Source organism: Enhydra lutris, unplaced genomic scaffold (assembly GCF_002288905.1).
Source record: "Enhydra lutris kenyoni isolate GAN:26980312 unplaced genomic scaffold, ASM228890v2 scaffoldscaffold10, whole genome shotgun sequence".
Lineage (NCBI taxonomy): Eukaryota > Metazoa > Chordata > Mammalia > Carnivora > Mustelidae > Enhydra > Enhydra lutris.
The window spans coordinates 38,270,070-38,291,027 of NW_019154094.1; the positions used below are offsets into that span (position 1 = coordinate 38,270,070).

Genomic DNA, 20,958 nt, shown 5'->3' on the forward strand with positions numbered 1-20,958 from the left:
TTTTTTTTTTTTAGATATCCTAGACTTTGGGAAATATGGGCTTAGATTTAGGACTAGGTTTAGGACTAGGTTTTCCTTATTGGACTTAATCTCAAATTACTGTAATGGCATGCAGATTACTTTATTCTTCTGTTTTAATTCTGATTGGTATATTAAGAAAGTTACATTCACATCTTGGACCAACCACTTACTCTTTTAGATTTTAATCTCTCTAATTCCAAGTTCTGAGTTTTGGGAAATGTTAATAACATGGATTCTAGAGTCAGACAGTCTGGGTTAGACTGCTGATGCTATAGCTACATGACCTATAAAAATGTATTTGATCTCTTTGTGCTTTAGCTTTCACATCTGTTGGGCAAGAGTAGAATCAACCTCATAAAACTGTGAATTCAAATTAGGGAATGCACGTAAGATACTTGACACAAAGCCTAGCACATATTAAGTACTTTTGATGAGGGTTTTAATTTTTGGTTATTACTATTATCATTATTATTATCAATAGAAAATAAATGTAAACACTAAGGTCCTATGCAAATACGTAAATAATATAAGGAGGATAAGCCCTGTTCTTCATTAGGGATGTTGGTTTAATGGGTATGAAAGAGTACTTTTGATTCTAAAAAAAACACACAAGAAAACGAGGGAAATTCTAAGATTTACTGTTAAATGCAAACCAGAGAAAAGAGTTTAGAGTATCATTTGGTTGAGTAAATAAGATTTAAGTGTAAAGGCTTTGATACAGAGGCACTTTTGTGTCTCAGTTAGTTAAATGTCTGCCTTTGGCTCAGGTTGTGATCTCAGGATCCTGGAATAGAGTTTAGAGTCAGGCTCCTTGCTCAGCAGGGAACCTGCTTCTCCCTCTACCTGCTGCTCCCCCTGTTGTGCTCCCTCTCTCTGACAAATAAATAACTAAATAAATGAATAAAATCTTAAAAAAAATAAAGGCTTTGGTACATCATATGGCAGAAATACTTTTATCATTAGTACCATTTCAGTTGACTATACAAATCTAGGCTACTTCAGCCAAACCAGTGGAAGATTCTTTCAGGTTCTACACATGGATTTGTACTGGCAGTTAAACATTTCACAAAGAATTATTGACACACATAAAACACTTTAGTAAGTTTTGTTTTTTTTTTTCTTTTGAAAGAAATATATGGGCTCCTAACCTAGTATTTTGTTTTAAAATTATAAACAAAACCCATTTATATGAAAGCTGATTCCAGCAACATATTAATCAAACCAGTTCAGAGGATTAGGTCTTGCAATTAAAAGTGCTGTCTATACCTTTCTACAGTGACAGTTCAAATATAACTGGAACTGCAGTGTCAGTATCTTTCCTGAAAGAGGAAAACATAATCGGGAATCTTAATTTGTCTCTATTGCAGCCTAATAACTCAATTAGATTGTGATAGAAAAATGAGCTTTGAAGGAAGTTGAGAGAAACACACTAATTTCCCCAGGTTTAATTAGCTAAGTCGAAATCACAATACTCGTAATCACAGATAAACATAGTTACAAAATGCTGATTACCAAAGTACCAGAGTGGTTAGCTTCAGGAGTGAGGGGTGTGTGGTGTATGATGTGTGTGGTATGTGGTGTGTGTGTGTGGTGTGTTTGTGGTGTGTGCTATGTATGCCACGTGTGTGTGCTGCATATATGTGTGATGTATGTGATATATGTATATGGTATGTGTGTCACTGTGTGTACATGTGCTCTCTCTGGGATCTTCACACTACTGCAGAGAACCAATGCTAACAGTCAATATGAACATATTAACAGATACAATCAGAAATATATAGACAGATATATTACTAAAATATCAGCACTACCTCACATAATTAATAGAATGGAATATGTCATCTCTTAGAATAGAGAAATCTAGTTTGGGAGAGGTTGGAGTTTAAAAGTTTTCTCCCCTTCTACCTCTTTATTACAATTTAGATGTAATCCTACTCTCAGTAGAGCGCTGGCTAAGAATCCTAGGGCAGCTTTTCTTCTTCTAGCTCAGGTTTACTCTAAGCCACGGTCATTGTTATATGATGTCTGTTATGAAATAATAGGATATTTGTGGTATATAATTAAACCTAATTTTGAAATAAGGCTTAATTTACCTCCTGGCTGGTCTTGGGCAAATCAACTTCTCACCTCTTCCTCCATTTATGAAACAAAAGTACTGTTTACCAGGGGCATACTTAACCTGTTTAACTCTCAAAGTAAATAATTTTTAGCAACTTCTCTCTCATGTATGATAAAGTTATTTTCAATAATAATCATGAAGTGAAAAATAGTAATATTGGTAATGGGGAAAATGCAAGTGGTAAAAATCTTACTTTATTGCATTTCATATGTATGTTCATGTTAGTAATAAAATTATACATGAATAAATACACAAAAATTTCAGAATAGGGATTTGGAAGAGATAAATTTTAAATACATAATCTTTTTTAAAAAGGGAAAAACAGGTGCCTGAGTGGCTCAGCGGGTTAAGCCTCTGCCTTTGGCTCAGGACACGATCTCAGGGGCCTGGGTTTGAGCCCTGCATCAGTCTCTCTGCTCAGCGGGGAGCCTGCTTCTCCCTCTCTCTCTGCCTGCCTCTTTGCCTACTTGTGATCTCTCTCTATGTCAAATAAATAAAATCTTTAAAAAAATAAAAATAGAGTTGAGAGCAACATGGACGGGACTGGAAGAGATTATTCTGAGTGAAATAAGTCAAGCAGAGAGAGTCAATTATCATACAGTTTCACTTATTTGTGGAGCATAAGAAATAATACGGAGGACATGGGGAGATGGAGAGGAGAAGGGAGTTGAGGGAAATTGGAGGGGAAGATAAACCATGAGAGACTATAGACTCTGAAAAACAATCTAAGGGTTTTGAAGGGGTAGGGGGTGGGAGGTTGGGTGAACCTGGTGGTGAGTATTATGGAGGACATGTATTGCATGGAGCACTGGGTATGGTGCATAAACAATGAATTCTGTTATACTGAAAAGAAATTTTAAAAATAAATAAAAATAAATAAATAAATAAATAAATAAATAAAATAAAAATAAGGGAAAAACATTATATCTCTATATTGGTTGGCTTGTTACAGTAATAAGTAATATCATAGTTTTTGTTTGTAGGCTTTGACTTCTGTAAATTGACTTCTGTCAACTCCTTTGTAAAAGTCGTTCTTTACCTATTGGATGTTCAGTGGACAACTTAGCCAGATTTGTCAATCTATATTTGTTCAAAGTTGATCAAAGAAAATTTTTTTATTAATTTTATTTTTAAAAGTTTATTTTTTATAAGAAGCAACAGATACAGAATTTGGAAAATTCTTGAAGATAAGCATAAGTTTGGCCAAAATTAATGAAATTCCTGTGTCATTGATATTTCAGAAATTGTCATAGCGTCCATAATTCTCCTTTGTCAACAACTTCATCTTAAATGCTTATTATATTTTGTAACATCATTTTCTGTAAAAACAGATAAAATGGTAACTGATGTCAATTATTGACATTAATCCACTGCTTTAGAATAATTAACAGAATCAAAATATTCAGTGTTATTTCTTCATCTTTGCAATCACTGTGCTATCACTGATTACTGCAAATGCACTGTTTAAATGCAAGAATATGCAATACTGTAGGAGTTGGAGGGATGAACTATGCCTGACGTGAGCTTGAATGGACTTACAGGCGTTAGGAACTTACTCTTGAAATGAGAGTGTGTACTGAATCTGCACGTGTCAGAGGCCAACTGCATAATTTGGGTCTCCGGGTTCACTTACATGTTGAATAAAATGTTTGTCAAATGACACATCATGAAAATGGTGGTAATTTAGAATTTAGAACACACACTCACACATATAAAAGTCAGTAGTAACTATAGCAATTGTTTAAAACTTGAACCAGAATTCACTAAACTTTGACCTTCAAGCCCAATTTGTTCAAGTGCCTGTTTTTATAAATATCTTTTTAATTGACCACTTTTTAAATGTATTCTCTAGGGAAATTGACTATTTTTCTGCTATAACAGAGTTGAGTAGCTATGACAGAGACTCTGCAGCTTGCAAAGTCTAAAATATTTACCACCTGGCCCTTTATAGAAAGAGTTTGCCGACTCCTGACATAGATCAACCAAAGTTTTGGGGGCAAAAAGTATTTTTTTTTACCTGTTATTTTTTAGAATTGCTATCATATGGTTGTAATAAAAAGCAGATGACTTTTAATGGTTTCTTTTTTTAAATCCCCACTACAGACATTGCACGTCTTATTGCCTGACTATTCCCACTATGCCATCTTGGTTTATCTCAGGTTTAACCTGTAGTGTTTTGTGTCATCTTACTGAATAAAGATTATACATGAGTACCAAATAGAGTCTAATATAACATAAACCTTCCATGTTTATCAGTATGCTTTCCCTTTCAAGAGTGCAACACCATAATTTATAAGGGGAGGTAGTCCACAAACATACAGGTAGTAAAACTGGGGATGATATATATGGCATAGTATGCATACACTTGCAATATCTATATATAAACTCCTATATCCCAGAGGGCCAGGCTAGGTTAAGTATATATTCAAGGGCCTGCTGAAATTATAGATGCCTGTACTTTCAGGTAGTATTTTGCCTTTTTTGACTGCCATGTGATATCTATCCCCTGTTGGTAAGCCCACACTAATTTTGGACTGGGATGAAAAGAATTATTGATTCTTTATATATGAGTACCTTTCTAGTTAGCATCTTTCCTTATGGATTTTTCCTCCCCCCATTTACCTCTTAAAGTAATTCCTGAAGCCCAAGGGTGATTTTAGTGTGGATAAAGCTTTTGGAGCCCAGGTCCATATGGCGTCTTTTGCAGGTAACATTGGTTGAATCCAAACCATGTGTGAATATAGCATATCCTTTAGACGTGTGTTCCTTTGGTTCCTTCAAGTCATAGCGCTGTCAAAAAGGTAGCAACCCGGATCTGATCCTAACCTCTAATTAAGATATTTGAATGAGAAAAAATGTGTGCCTTCCCCTCTAGGGAATGCTCAGAGCTCACATAATCACAAAGGTTCAACCTAAATTAAGACCCATAGTCTCTGTTGTAAGATTACATGTGTTTTAATATTTTACACTAAACATTTGATGTTCCATTTATTAGAATGTATTTTGTGCAATCACATTTCAAGATGTCATTTGTCATTTGTTGGGCCAGTTGATAATCCTGAGGATTTGTCATTGCAGATTTCTCACTCTGGGTGGAAATCATGTGATGGCTACAAATATTTATTCTACAACATCTTTTCTTATAGGCATTGCTCTCATACCAGCCTGAAACTCAGTTTATCAGAAGCAATTTATTTCTAGGCCCAGCTTCTTCAGAATCATTGGTTCTATTTTCATGCATGGTACATAACACTTAATTTTTATGTATTTTACTTTATCTCAATCACCCTTTGAGAATATATAGAAGTCAAAGGTGAAAATGATAACTATTTTTGGTGACCCAAAACATAAAGCTTTAAAAGCTGATCATGTTTTCTTTGATCATTCCTGTCTTTTTTTAGGATTTGAGGATATCTGCTTACATGCCTTCTCTTCTTTCAAGACTTGCAAATGGTTGATCAAATTTATATCGAGGTCATTAAAGGTGTGATTTTATTTATTTCTCTTTTGAATATACTCTGAGAATGGAGATTTGTCATTGCTATTATCAACTAATAAAAAAGTGATTATGTCACAAAAGATAAGTATATTTGCAAATACGATGAAAAAAAAGTCATTATGATTTAACACTAACAGCACCTTCCCAGAATAGAAACTTGTCTTTATCAGATGCAGCTTTGGGTAAATCACTTGGAAGATGATTGTAGAGGAATCTGTTTCCTGATTTCTAGACAGAGGACTTAAGCCCCTTCTAGAACCAGCATGGTTGATGTTGTGGAAGGAGATTGATTTCCAGAAGAATCCTTTCAGTAAGCTCTTATCTCATTTGCAAATAATAAATGAGCATATCTGGAGGATAAATTCTTCAAACTCTTAAGTGACCTAAGAATTCAGAAAGTATTGAATTTTCCAACTTATTGGCCCATTTTGTAGTATGACTTCTTATGGGAATTCTCTAAAGAAAATATAAAGGAAGGGAACAAGATTTCTCCAAAGGCAGACCAATTGAAAGTTGAAGGAGTCTACATCGAATGCCTTACTCTAAGACCCTTGAAAAGTTCATCGAATTCATTGCTCCTTACTGTCAATAGCTCAGTTCATCTCCTAGGCCTTGGGAAGCATTTATACAAAGCTACCTGCTTTGGTCATATAGGTGAAGATTGTGCTGTTAACCAGCATCTTCATCTACCTCTTGTGATTAAAGAAGTGTCAGATGGCATAAAGCTTTAAGTACCACACTTCTCAATGAGGAGGGAAAATATTTTTTTCTGGGCTTTGTGAAAAATGGTGAGGGTGACACATTTCTAAAGCCACCAAATGTCAGATTCAGTGTGTTTCCACTTCTTTGGTTTGGACATAAATATTAATAAGTAGCAAGAATTATTTAATAATGATAGATGCTCAAATTCTTTAAACATGTATTTTATTGATATATATATCATTCCAACTGTTAAAAGAATAACAGTTTGCAGCAGTACTGATATATCTTAGCAGAGATACTAAGGGGAAGAGAAAGAGAGCTGTAGAAAAACACGTGAAAAGTAGCATAATTCTTTTTTTTATATCATTTTTTAATTTATTTTCAGCATAACAGTATTCATTGTTTTTGTACCACACCCAGTGTTCCATGCAGTCCGTGCCCTCTCTAATACCCACCACCTGGTTCCCCCAACCTCCCACCCCCCCCACCTCTTCAAACCCTTCAGATTGTTTTTCAGAGTCATAGTCTCTCATTGTTCACCTCCCCTTCCAATTTCCCCCAACTGCCTTCTCCTAACTCCCCATGTCCTCCATGCTATTTGTTATGCTCCACAAATAAGTGAAACCATATGATAATTGACTCTGTCTGCTTGACTTATTTCACTCAGCATAAACTCTTCCAGTCCCGTCCATGTTGCTACAAAAGTTGGGTATTCATCCTTTCTGATAGAGGCATAATACTCCATAGTGTATATGGACCACATCTTCCTTATCCATTCGTCCGTTGAAGGGCATCTTGGTTCTTTCCACAGTTTGGCAACCGTGGCCATTGCTGAAGTAGCATAATTCTTAAAGTTCAATTTATCATTTACATGTAGAGGTCACTATTTCAATGATAGCTAATCATATCATATAATTATATTTTTTTCATCCAGTGTGGCAAACTGCTATCCAAATCAATGGGGTTACTCATATAAAAGTAATGCTTTCTTTATATTTCTTTACAAAGTTGAATTATGTGTATTTAAACATCTCATCAATCATGAAGACCAAGCCTAGAGATCTAAGTACAAACTATTCTTTTCCTATTGACAAGATAAGACTCAATCATTTTTTTTTTAATCCTCTAAGGATATACCAAAAGGGATGAAATAATTTGTTTGAAGATATTGGGTTAAAATATCTGGCACTTGATGTAGGAAACAAAGGCAGAAGAAAATTCATTAAATTTCCTTACTACCTACAGCCCATTGATAAGTCTTTGAAATAGGCCGAGTGACATTCCTCTGGGGACTCAATGGCCTCAATGTTAACATTTTTCTAAGGGCCAAAGGCAATCCTAGCCCCATCTCCCCTACCCCCACCCCAACAAGGATCCAGTAAGTCTACTTTTTTTTTTAATTTAATTAAATTTTATTTGGTGTGTGTGTGTTCCAAAATTCATTGTTTATGCACCACACCCAGTACTCCATGCAATATGTGCCCTCCTTAATACCCACCATTAGGCTCACCCAACCCCCCTTACCTCTCCCCTCCAAAGCCCTCAGTTTGTTTCTCAGAGTCCACAGTCTCTCATGGTTTGTCTCCCCCTCCTATTTCCCCCGACTCACTTCTCTCCATCTCCCAATGGACTCCGTGTTATTCCTTATGCTCCACAAGTAAGTGAAACCACATGATAATTAACTGTCTCAGCTTGACTTATTTCACTCAGCATAATCTCCTCCAGTCCCCTCCATGTTGATACAAAAGTTGGGTATTCATCCTTTCTGATCGAGGCATAATCCTGTAAGTCTACTTTAACATATAAATATTCCTTTAGAAATTTCCTTTATCTCTAAACCCTCTAAGAAAAATGTTGGCAATCATCCCCAAGCATATGGCCCACCAATATACATCTGAAGGGTCTCATAACTAAGATTTCATTAGATGGTAAATAAATGACCTTTTTCCAAATAGCTAGCCCCCTCAGGTCATGGAAACATTGCTTCTAAACTTTCTTGGAGACTTACACTATCCCTAAAGGCCCTCCCAACTTGAAAGTATATAATGGGCCACTCCTCATGACCCCAGTGCAGCTCTTTCTGCCCAAGGGTCCTGTCCCTGTGCTTTAATAAAACCACCTTTTTGCACCAAAGACATCTCAAGAATTCTTTCTTGACCATTGGCTTTGAACCTTAATGTCTTTCCTACATCAGCACTGATTCATTAAATGAAGAGACATTAATGTAAATGTGTTCACAAAAATGTTTATTTTTCAGGAGAGTTTGATAGACTAGAAGGTCATAGGAGCTATCAGCATCCCATTTCTTCTATTTGATAGATTGATTGAGAGAAATGTGATAGAGGAGAGAGTAAGGGACCCAGAGGTGGAGGAAATCTCATCAGAATTCCTGAGAGCAGGGAGGGAAATAGCTCTGGATGAAGGGTCAGGAACTCTCAGTTTTTTTCTTGGTACTGTATTTAACTATATAGTATTGTGCAAATAGGCTTAATTTCCAAGCTTTTGTCCCCTCATCTATAAGTACTTCCACTATGTCTTATAATACTTGGTGGTATTCAAAAAAGAATGGATGAATTAAAAAAGCTTTGGACCAATAAAAAGGATTATTTTGGGGAAAAGATAGTAACCAATTCATGAAATGACCAATGAAGAATGACAGAAATCCCTTATTAATTTATTCATGGAAGATAATAGTATGGAAATGATTTTTTTTTAATTACTAGAGTATAGTACCTCAAGAAATACACACACAGATTACAAAGAATTCACAAAGCTAAGAGCATATCTTTAGAACTACTGTCCTAAGAATATGAACTAGTTTGTGTGTGTGTATGTGTGTGTTTGTGTACACGTGTGTATGCCTGCCCTAAATTTCCACTAAATTTGAATTCTCTGGATGGATTCCCACACAGATATGATATCCTATTATGTCCTTGTTTTCAAGATTTAAAATCAATCATGAAATTGACCTGCTTCATTGCTCCATTTTGACCACACACCCAAGTGAGAACTGAACAAATGCAAACAGTAGTTCAGAAATATCAGTCATGTTTTAGACTCATGAGTTGACCTCCTTTGTTGTTGTCCAGAGATGCATAGTGGGATATACTTACAGAGTTGCTGCTTGGAGACAAGTGACAATTGATTCTGACCCCCAAGCATGCTCAAGCCACAGGGAAAAGCAGTCATGGGAAATAATCAGCCAATTTCTTAGTTCTTGTTCCAGGAAAGGAACAACTTGCCTTCTAAAAGCTTCCTGAATCAGAGCACTTTCTCGATTAACTCACTCACAACCTGCCAAGATGCCAGCTGTTGAGAAAAACTAGTTCCATGTTGGGATTTTGGTTGTAAACTAAACTCGGAGGGTTCTCAGAGGCCAGCACAGTTCTGAAAGAGAATTAGAAAGAAAAGTTGTCTTATTAGTATGTATCCTCATGTGAACAAGTAGGATATTTGTCTTTTGTTTTGATTTCTATATCGCTAGCAACTAAGAGAGTGCTTAAACCATGAAGATGCTGGGGCATCTGGGTGGTTCAGTCGGATAAGCATCTGCCTTCAGCTCAGGTCATGATCCCAAGGTCTTGGGATCAAGCTCTGCATTGGGTTTCCTGCTCAGCAGAGAGCTTGCTTCTCCCTCTCCCTCTGCCTGCTGCTCTGCCTACCTGTGCTCTCTCTACCTCTCTCAAATAAATAAAGTCTTTAAAAAAAATGGCAGATGCTTAGTAAATATTTTGTTTAATAGAGTGAATGAATGCTTGGCTGTGAAAATGGCAAATAAAGCAACCCACAGGGTAACATCACCAGCCAGAAGATTATCAAATCAGGAATCAAAAAGGCTAATTGCAGAGCATCAGCCCTGGTGACAAGTTGGCCAGTCACTTCCTGTTTCTATACCATTTTCACCATCTTTACAATGGGAGGGTTGTTCTAAGATCAAGTCAGCTAGAATATACATGATTCTGTTCAAGATTGCTTCAAGTTTCCATGTCTCTCAAAGTAAGATGCAAGTTCTTCTCAGGCAAAATGAAGCCACTGAAATTCCTGAACATATTTAACTGAGACTTGCTGTCTGACATCACTTGGCTGAAAGACGTGATGGAATAAGGTCGAATTACTGTGTATAGGTAGCACATGAGTTCTGCTCCCTCCTCACCAGCAGGCCATAAACAGAACATTTCTTGCCCAAGCCTTGAGTTTCTTGTTACAGAGTCTTGTGCCATACAACCCCAACCCCACCAGTCTAACTACTGCATTTTATCCTATTTTGCTCCAGGCAAGTTAATCTCTCCATGCTCCCCAAAATGCTGTTTATACTCTGGCAGCTGAGCATTTTCTTGGGATGTTCATCTGTCCTTGTTTCCTGGACATTCCTCCATTCCTTCCTCCATTCCTCCATTCCTTCCTCCCCCTTCTCAATCCTGAAAAGGACAATGATATCTCAAATATTACATAGAAAAAAAAAAAGATTAAATAGAGAGTTGATGGCTAAGAAAAACAAGAACCCTGAAGTCCTAACTCCCAGGCTTCCACCAGATATGCTTCCATCACCTTATCTTTGCTCAATCCTCCTCCAATCCTGGGTACTGTTTCTAATTTCCATGGGAATCCTTACTCTTTCCCTTTGTCTCCCTCTCCTACCTAAAAGTTTCATCCACAAATACATGCAGGTGCCAGTCAGTCCCTTTCCCCCAGCTTCTCTACTGCCATGGTGAGCCCTGGTCTCTCTTCTGCTTGATATGTTTCCTTGAAATTCTTTCACTCTGGGAATTTTCTCCCCATTCTATATAAGGATGAGAATTCTTAGAAGGCAAGGATAAATTAGTAATGTATTCAATTGCAAATAACATAAACCTACTGCTGGTAATTTAAATTAAAAAGTTGGTTTTTATCAGGAAGTCCCTGAGTCAGTGGTTACTGACACTATTTCTTCTGCCCAAGTATGCATGACTTCAGGGATTCTGGTTCTAGCTTTCTGTTTTACTATTTTTACTGTGTTCATTTTCATCATTTTTCATGTTTTTCAGTGATGCTGAAAGGACAATAAATGTTCCAGACATGATATCCAAAATGCTGGAGGAAGCACAGGCTTTCTCTCTCTCCCTCACCCCCTCTAACCCCACAGCCCCGTCAGTTTTAGTTTTTCAGAACTGTCCCCAGAAAAGTGTGGTCTGTTTCATGAGTAACAAGGTCATTCCTATTGGAAAAGAAGTTAGAGATTTGAAAACAGAATAGGCACCCTTTGATGGTGATCAATGATGGGTTGATGCTTGGGAATGGCTAGCTGACTTCCCTTAGCACCAGGTATCTATCAGCAAAGAAAGGGAATGGACAGTTGGACAGTTTTATCCAAAATTACCTTTCCAGTTGATCTCTCTCTTCCCTTCATTACATATTCTTCCATTCTTCCACTGATGCCCTCTTCCACCCCCCAGATGTGAAACAACCCATGTAAGACTTAAGTTCCCCCATTAGGCCTTTGATGATTCCTCTACCAAGATGTCCACCTTTTTTTTTTTTTTTTTTTTTTTTGCTTATATAACATTTGCCCTCCTCTCCTCCTCTTGATTTGGACCAGAATGCTGTATTATCACTTAGCATGAAGGTAAAAATTGTAGTACTTCTCTGCCATTAAATTTATGGTCTGGGATGAGTTACTAAACTTCAGAATGCCTCTGTTTCCTCCTGTCTAAATGGGGATGTTAGCATACCTGCCTCATATGGTTGTATGACCATGGACTCTGTCAGTAATGTAACACATTAGAATGGTATATGACACATAGAATTCAGTGATTTCCAATCCTTCAACTATGATTGCTGGTATCACTGTTAAACCCTCTGGACCTCAGTTTCTCCCCTCATAATGGGGAATTAGATGAGATTATTTCTCAGGCTCCTTTTGCTCTCATATATTATTCCTATAAAAAATCCTAGAGAGCCTTACACACAAAAGTCTCAATAAATATTTTCTAAATTGAATTGGCAGACCTAAATAATAGAGCAAATCATCAGTAGAACTGTATCATGTATAACCTCTGACAGGATTGAGCAGCAAATGTTAAATGGTTCCCTATTGCTTCTGCTTATTAGATGGAAAAGTATCCATTCTCATTTGAGAGAGAAAAATATTTCTAATGGAAGTCATTTGTGGTCTAACTTCTGACGTTATTCTTGCTGTTACAGATTGCTAGCTACCATGGGCAGACAGAAAACTGACCAGTTTCCAGCTTCAAATTGAGAAGCAGATTGATTTCCGGGACTCTGAAATTCTTTCCATTACCTCAGTGGCTTGTATCTCCCCCCTCAAGCCACTGACAGTGGGCTTTCTTAGATAAAGCTGGCATGTCATGAATGGTGTTATCCTGTCTGTGACATGCCTCTTCATTTGCACCATTTATGATGAAACTGTTCATTTTTTCCTATATGTTTACTCCCCACAGAAGTGAAAATTAATTTGGCAGTTGCAATGCCAACCCGCACCATAAAACTCCAGTTACTTTTCATGTGAGTTATGAAATGCCCCTCACAAGTGAGATTCTTAAGCTCTTGATGTTGAACAAATATTTTTCTGGATATAGGTTGCCTGTATGCTTTGGTGGCCACAATTACATCCGAGGTGTTAACAGCAGGCAAGCTGAATCCACTGTGAGGGTCTAAGCTGAAAGACAAACCATAGAGAGAAAGTGAGCATTCAGTAGGACAGCAGTTTAGGAAGAAAAGATGGTCAAGGTCAGAGAATGTAGACTGCTGAGTTACCACCGTTGTTGAAAAATAAGCTAACTGCTATCAGGACGCCTCAAGTGTGTGGGCGTGCATGTGCATCTGTGCAGACCATTTCATTCCTTGCTGGAATATAAATAAGACTTGCATTACTTTCTCAAAGTGACACATTTCTAGCATGATACACTTTCGATTGAATTCTTGAGGTGAAGTCATGTATGTACAATATACCTAAAATTCTCAATCTACCACATTCCCTTATAAATCTGAAGCAAATGAAGTGACCATCTTTCTATGAGGCACAGCTCAAGCCTTCTAAGAACAGAAGATCAAAACAGCTTGTTTATCTCTCATCCATTGTTTTCTTATCTTCTTTCTTTTTTAAGATTTTAGCTTTATGCAGATGTTCGCTCCCGTTAACATGTTAATAGCCAATTTCTCTCTTCTGTTGAGTTGTTTGATTTTGCACACCTGTGGGCAGTTCTGTATGATAGGGGGCGAGCAGCTCATTTCTGCAATCGCAAAGCTCCATGCATGGATTCCTCTGGTGTGCACTGGGTGGGCCCTAAATCCATGAGTGCAGACCGCCCCTCCACTAATCACATCGCCAAATGGAGTTTGCTCTAATTTGCTTAATCACTCAGCTGTAATTGAATCCTGATGGGAAGCTGGGTTTCCATCCAGAATTATTCCCCTTCTCCTGCTGAGAAGGTGGGTAAAGTAGCCATTTCTTCTCCCTAGCAGCCCCAGGACATTTTGCAGATGGTTCATTTCTCCATACTCCATGATGTTTTCCAGAGTTGGAGGAATTATGGCATGGAGACTGTAGTCCCAGGGATTTCTCCTGTTGTTCTCTCTCTCTGCATTATTATAAACCTTGTAACAAAGCATAATGATCCTTCCCTTCCTTCCTTCTCCCTATCTCACCCTCCTAAGAGCTCTCTAAAAACGTTTGACTAGAATATGTATACAAGTATGCTACTTCTGCCTAAGCTGGTCAGTTTGGAGTGCCCAAGCCAGTGCTTCTCAGAACCTGCTCCCCTAGCCACCTGCAGCTGTCTCACTTAGAGCAGTGGTCTCTGGCTGTCACCAGACCAGCAGCACCAGAATCACTGGAGAAGTTGTTAGAAGCACAAATTCACAAGCCTTACCAAACCCACTGAAGGAGAATCTCTCCAAGTGGGGCCAGAAATGGGTGTTGTTTTTTTTTTTTAAAGATTTTATTTATTTATTTGTCAGAGAGAGAGAGAGAGAGAGAGAGAGCACAGGCAGACAGAGTGGCAGAGAGAGAAGCAGGCTCCCTGCGGAGCAAGGAGCCCGATGCGGGACTCGATCCCAGGACGCTGGGATCGTGACCTGAGCCGAAGGCAGCCGCTCAACCAACTGAGCCAGGCAGGCGTCCCCAGAAATGGGTGTTTTAAGAAGTCCTCTAGGTGAACTAATGCCTAAGAATCACTTACCTAAAGCTCTTGCTAAAATTCTTGGACCTGCTGTACTACTTACTACTTACTAAATAAGTGTTCCAGAGGTAAGACCTGGGCAGGTACGTGGGTAGTTAGGTAGATTACATGAGTAGATGATAGATAGGTAGATAGGTAGATGTATACATATATATGCATACCTCAAAATAATTCTAGATGTACAGAGGAGTTGCAAAGATAGAATTCCCCTCTACCCTTCCCTTCCCCAAGTTACTCCGAATATTAATATCTTAAATAGCCAGTGTACATACCTCAATGGAAAAAATACTACTACCTCAATTACAGATTTTATTCAGATGCTGCTAGTTTTTACATGAATGTCTTTCCGTCTCAAGATCCAATTCAGTTTTCAGTTTCTCAGTCTTTTATTTTGTGACCTTCATAGTTTTGAAGAGCACAAGTCAGGTGTTTTGCAGAATGTCCTTCAGTTTGAATTTTTATATTTTCTCATGATTAGATGAAGGTTATGGGTTTGGGGGAAGACTAAAACACAAATGAGTGCCCTTATCATCACAGGGATGACGTGAAATCAGCCAGCAGCACCTTATTCGTTACTTAGTAGTGCTGTTAACTTAATGATCCAGTTAAAGTGATCCACTGTCTGGAATTTCTCTACTCCAAAGTTACTATTTTTCCTTTCCTATATTCTTTAGAAGCAAGTCACCAAGTTTATCTTTAACTCAAAGGTAAAGGAATTAATCTCCACCTCTTTGAAGAAAGGGGATCAAAGAAGTTGTAGGCATATGTTAAAACCACCAGAGTAATTAATAAATATTTAGGGGGAAATAACATTTAAGCTATATAAATGTTCTGCATCTCCTTACAGTTTCCCACACTAACTTGAGCATCTATCAGTGCCTCTTTTGTGCAGCGTTACTACTATCGTGTTCTCAGGGTGATATTGCATTTCTCTCATTCCTTCTACATTTATTACTTGGAATTGTTCTGTACAGAAAATTAATTCCTTCTCTCTTATTTATATATTTATTTAGTCTTTTTTTTTTTCAGTATGGTCTCATACTGAAATGCTGTATTGTATTCTTTGGATAATCATTTAATACCATCATTACTTATTTTGTTTTCATATTGTTCTAGCTTTGCTCACTGGACACGCTTTTAGGTGGCACCTGTATCCTATTGATGTGCCCATAACTTTCTTTTTCCTTTGTGTTCTTCTTACTTCCTGACATTGTAGGCTCATCTTGTGTTTGTCCTGCCCTAGCCTTAGAATCAGCCATTTCTTCAAAGAGAAAGAACCATCTTTTTGTTGAAAGGTGGGATTTCGAAACCAACACTGGGGTCCTAGGAGGGCTGGTTGCTCTGGAATGTCATTGCTTCTAAGCTCTCTCAGTGGACATTGTGTAGTAACTCATGGATACAAGCATCCATCTAAAACGTGAGTTTCCACGGATAGTTCAGACCCTTTCTGGCACCACATGGTGCATGCTAGCCTTACTTTTCTGCTTGTGCATAAATTCTTTACAGTGAGAATCCTGGCTCATGTTATCTACAATTTATTTACTGTTTTGTTCAACTCGAGCATGGAAAGCAGTTCCAGAATTGCTAACTCATATCCCTGCAAACAATATACAAATCAAAGTACCATTTTACGTTCAGTTCTTTTACTCTCTAGCTTTAGAGTTTCCAGTCAAAACACAATTTTTAAGTTACTTAGATCAACTTATTTTCTACTCATCTCCATCAGTAAAATTTCCTCATATGTTAGTAATACACTTAAATTCAGTTGTCACAGTCCACATTCCACTCTAGGATCCCCTGACATCCTGGATAATTTTTTAAATCTTGCATAAGTCTGGTTATCATGGTGTGTTGTTTTTAAGGTTTTGTGGAGTCATGCATCTACTACCATAGTACCATATGGAACTTCTCCATTACCCCCAAATTTTCTTGTGGGGTCCCTTTGTACTCAACCCCTCCCCTCACCCCTTGGCTTCCACGGATCTATTTTCCACCCCTATAGTTCTGCTTTCTCTAGAAGTTCATATGAGCAGAATTACACAATATGTAGCCTTTCCAGTGGGGCTTCTTTCACTTAGCAAAATGCTTTTAAAATGTATCGATGCTCATCCACAAATCAGTAGTTCCTTTTTGTTGCTGAGTAGGATTCAGTTGTAAACATGTACTAGTTTATCTCTTTATCTGTTGACAGATGTCTTAGTTGTTTCCAGTTTTAGTGATTATGAATAAAGTTCCTATAAACATTTGTGTGCACATTTGTGTGAGCACAAGCTTTCAATTCATCTGGATAAGTACCTAGGATTGGAACTGACTGCTGCTTGTTATGTTATCTCTATATTTAACATTTTGGGGTTGCCAAACTGATTTCCACTGTGACTGTACCGTTGTACATCCCTTCCAGCAATGAACAAACATTCCTATTGCTCTGCATCTTCTCCAGAATTTGATATTGCTGTTTTTTAAAGCTGTTTTAGTAGGTATTGTAGTAGTATATCTTTGTGGTTTTAATTAACAATTCCCTAATGACTGGTGTTGAGCTTCTTTTCCTGTGCTTAATTGCCATCTATTTTTGTGCGTGTGTCTATTTAGATGTTTTGCCTACTTCCTCTTTTTTTCTATTGCTGAGTTTCAGTTCTTTATATATTGTAGATACCAGTCTTTGATTAGGTGTATGATTATCTCCCGGTCTTTGGCTTGTGCTTTCATTTTCTTAATACTATTTTTCATAGAACAAAAGTTTTAAATTTGCATAAAGTTTATCTTTTTTTTCTTTATGGTTTGTGCTTTTGATCTCATATCCAGAAACTCTTTACAAAAGCTAAGACCACTGCAGATTTCCCTTTGTCTCCTTCTAAATGTTTAATAGTTTCATATTTAGACTTAGGTCTATCAATCCATTTGAAGTTAATTTTTACATGCAGCATGAAGTATTTGTCCAGATTATTTCTATATATGAATATCACTTTTTTCAGCATCAGTTTTTGAAAAGAATATCCTTTCTCCACTGATTGCCTTTGCACCTTTGCCAACAATCAGTTGACTATGTTTGTGTTGGTCTATTTCTGGACCTCTTTTCTGTTCCATTGATCCTAAGTGTCTGTCCTTTTTACAGTCCCACACTGTCTTGATTATTACAGCTGCAGCTTGGGGTTGATAGTAAGTCTTGAATTTACGTAGTTCAAGTTCACCGATTTTGTTGCTCTTTTTCAATTGTTTTGACTACTCTGGTTCCTTTCATTTTTGGTATAAATGTTAGAATTAGCTATTGATACATATTTTTAAAAGCTTGCTGAGATTTTGACTGACATTGCATTGAATTTATAGATGAAATTGGGGAGAGTTTATTTAAATGATTTTTAAAAATTTCTTTCAGCCATGTTTTATAGTTTTTAGAATATAGCTCCTATACATATTTTGTTAGATTTATACATAAACACCACATTTTAGGTAATATTGTTAATGATATTTTTTTCCTTTAAAATCCTAGTTGTTCATTGCTGATCTGTAGATACATCATTGACCTTTGTATTTTGAGTTTATATCGCACAACTTTGCTTAACTCACCTTTTAGTTCTAGAAGATTCTACATAGACAATCATGTCATCTGCAAATAGAGAGAATTTTTTTTTTCCTTTTGCAGCTGTTTGTCTTTTGTTTCTTTTCTTTTCTTTTTTGTTCCTTATTCCTCTGACAAGGACATCCAGTACAATGTCGTATAAGAGTTTTAAGATAGGACAAAATTGTCTTGTCATCTCTTACTATTAAATGTGATGCTTATTTTAGGCTTTTTGTAGATGCCTATTATTAGGCTTAGAAAGGTCTCATCTAATCCTCGGTTTTAGTTTTTATCATGAATGTATATTGAATTTTGTTTAGTGCTTTTTCCATATGTATTAAGATGATCATATGGTTTTTCTTATTAATTTAAGCATATGTAAATTATAATGCTTGATTTTCAAATAATGAATAATGAAATAATGAATTTCAAATAATGAATCAACTTTGCATTCCTTGGGTAAAATCCACTTGGTTTTGTATGAGTTTTGTAAGTATGTTCATAAATGATATTGGTCTTTTTTAATAATATCTTCATCTGATTTGTGTATTAGGGTAATAGCTATCTTATGAAATGAGTTATTTTCTCTCCTTTCCTATTTTCAGTTAGAAGTTATATCTAAATCATGTTTTATTTCTTCCTTAACTGTTTGGTGGAATTTATCAATGAAACCATGTGAGCCTGGGTCTTTTTTTTTTTTTTTTAAAGTGTGCATCTGTGTCTATGAATTGGTTATCTTTAATATATGTAGAACTATTAATATTATCCACTCTGCCCTCAGTTTGTATGGTTTGTGTCTTTCAAGAGATTCATCCATTTCATTTAAGTTGCTAAATATATTGGTATCAAATAATTTATAATATTCCCTTACAACCTTTTGCTGTCTGTGGGATCTATCAGTAAGGTTAGCCCCTCTTATTCCTGACATGATAATTTGTGACTTCTTTCCTTTTTGTCAGCTTTGACTAGAGATTTATCTATTTTATTAATCTTTTCAAAGAAGCAGCTTTTAATTTTACTGATTTTTCTCTCTTATATTTTCTGATTTTGTTTTCATTGTTTTTTGCTCTTTTATCATGCCTCTCTGCATTTTTGGGAGGGTGGTTATTTAGCTCTCTTTCCCTCTTATTTCTTAAATAGATGCTTAGGTTTCTATTTTGGCTGTCTCTTTTCTAACATAAGCATTTGATGATTATGTATTTCCTGCTAAATACCACTTTAGTTGTAATCTATACATTTTGTATGTTCCACTTTCATTTTCATTTAGTTTTAAATATTTTAGATTTCCCTTGACAATACCTCTTTGACCCACAAGTTATTTAGAAGTGTGTTTTCAAATTTCCAAGTGTTATTAATTTCTAGTTTGATTCTGTTAGGCATGGTGACATACTTTGTACAATTTCTATGCTTTTAAATTTGTTATTATTGTTTTTTTAATGGCCCGGAGTATGGTTAATGAATGTCCCATTTACACTTGAAAAGAATGTATACTGTTCTGTTGTCTTATGGATTGTTCTATAAATGTTAATTAGGTCAAGTTGGTTGATAATGTTATTGGAACTCTACATTTTGAAAAATGACCATTAGAGATTTTATGCATACTGAAAATTAAGAGCCACTTACAGAGAACTAACACTAATTGAGCTAAAAGTGTAATGGAGCTAAAGTTTGGATTAGAGTTCATAGTTTTCTGTTTGTGGAAGCCTAGTACCATTCACCCAGCTGTCCATGCTCGAGGTGTAAGCTTGATAATAACTACCTCCCCAGTACATTACAAGAACAAGTTTATCCATTTGTCTTGGCCTCTAGGTCTTCTGTCCATTGGATGGATGTTGTTACCTTTCTACAAGTATTCCCTCTACCCCTTTCACCTATACCAGCCTTTTTTTAAAGTGTATTTTATAAAATACTAGATCCAGGGGCTGCTAGTAAGCAAGAGGTGGGGTAGTGAAGACTGTATCAATTGCTTAGTAAACTGCTACATGTTACCCTGTCTTGAAATTTGTAATGATAATTAATATCATCACAGATCTGAGAAGTCTTGAGTCAACAAATCTATTTTTCTATTTAATCCCCTTATGTTCTAACCAAAAATACATGTTACTAAATAACTTTTAAAATTTTTAATATGGGATAATATACATAAAACACATATTTGAAGGTTGGGCACGTTGTATGTGGTCACTCATAGTTTGTTGCTCTGATTTACAGTCGTTGGTGTTCTTGTTGTTGTTTTATTTTTAGATTTATTCCATTGGATCTGACCTTTAAAAGTTGGGATGACTATGAAGGTGAAAAAAGTCCTGGGAATGCAAACACCAGAAAAGCCACGGAAATTCACCTGAGTTTTATGTCTTTCAGTACATTTTTACTGTAGTGTATTGATTACAATTTTCTTGTGGTATATTGCATTCATTTTAAAGACCTTCCCCCACCCAGTTTGTCAGCCTAAATCTACCTCCTCACAATTGTTATCACTGGTGTTCCTGGGCATCCTTAGTCATTTACAAGTGCAGTGCTAAGAAAATCAGGCTGTGCAATGTCATGGAAGGTGCACCAAGTATGAATAACAGCTCAGGACTTAGCATGACATCTTAAGCCTTCCTCACTTAGCATCACCAAGGGAGTGCTGTGCACTCAGAATTCAAAATTCTCTCCTCCCCAGCTACTCACCCTGGTTCCTTTGGTATGTCTGAGGGAACTTTATTGACATTCTGCTTTCTTTTCTTAAACAGGTGGGCTCTGCATTGCACAGTCCGTGAGAATCCCCCAAGAACGCAAAGACAGAACTATTGACTTTGATAGAATTATCAAACAGCTCCTGGACACCCCCAACTCCAGGGCCGTCGTGATTTTTGCCAACGATGAGGATATAAAGTAAGGA

General features: G+C 36.7%; 1 protein-coding gene across 1 annotated transcript in view; it reads left to right on the plus strand.

Annotated features, from left to right (window-relative positions):
- Window positions 1-20,958, plus strand: part of LOC111144132 (glutamate metabotropic receptor 7) — a 914,585-nt gene that overhangs the window by 416,990 nt on the left and 476,637 nt on the right. The window contains exon 3 of the mRNA XM_022498291.1: window positions 20,810-20,951. Within this exon, the coding sequence (XP_022353999.1) occupies window positions 20,810-20,951 (142 nt within the window). The remainder of the gene's footprint in view (window positions 1-20,809; window positions 20,952-20,958) is intronic.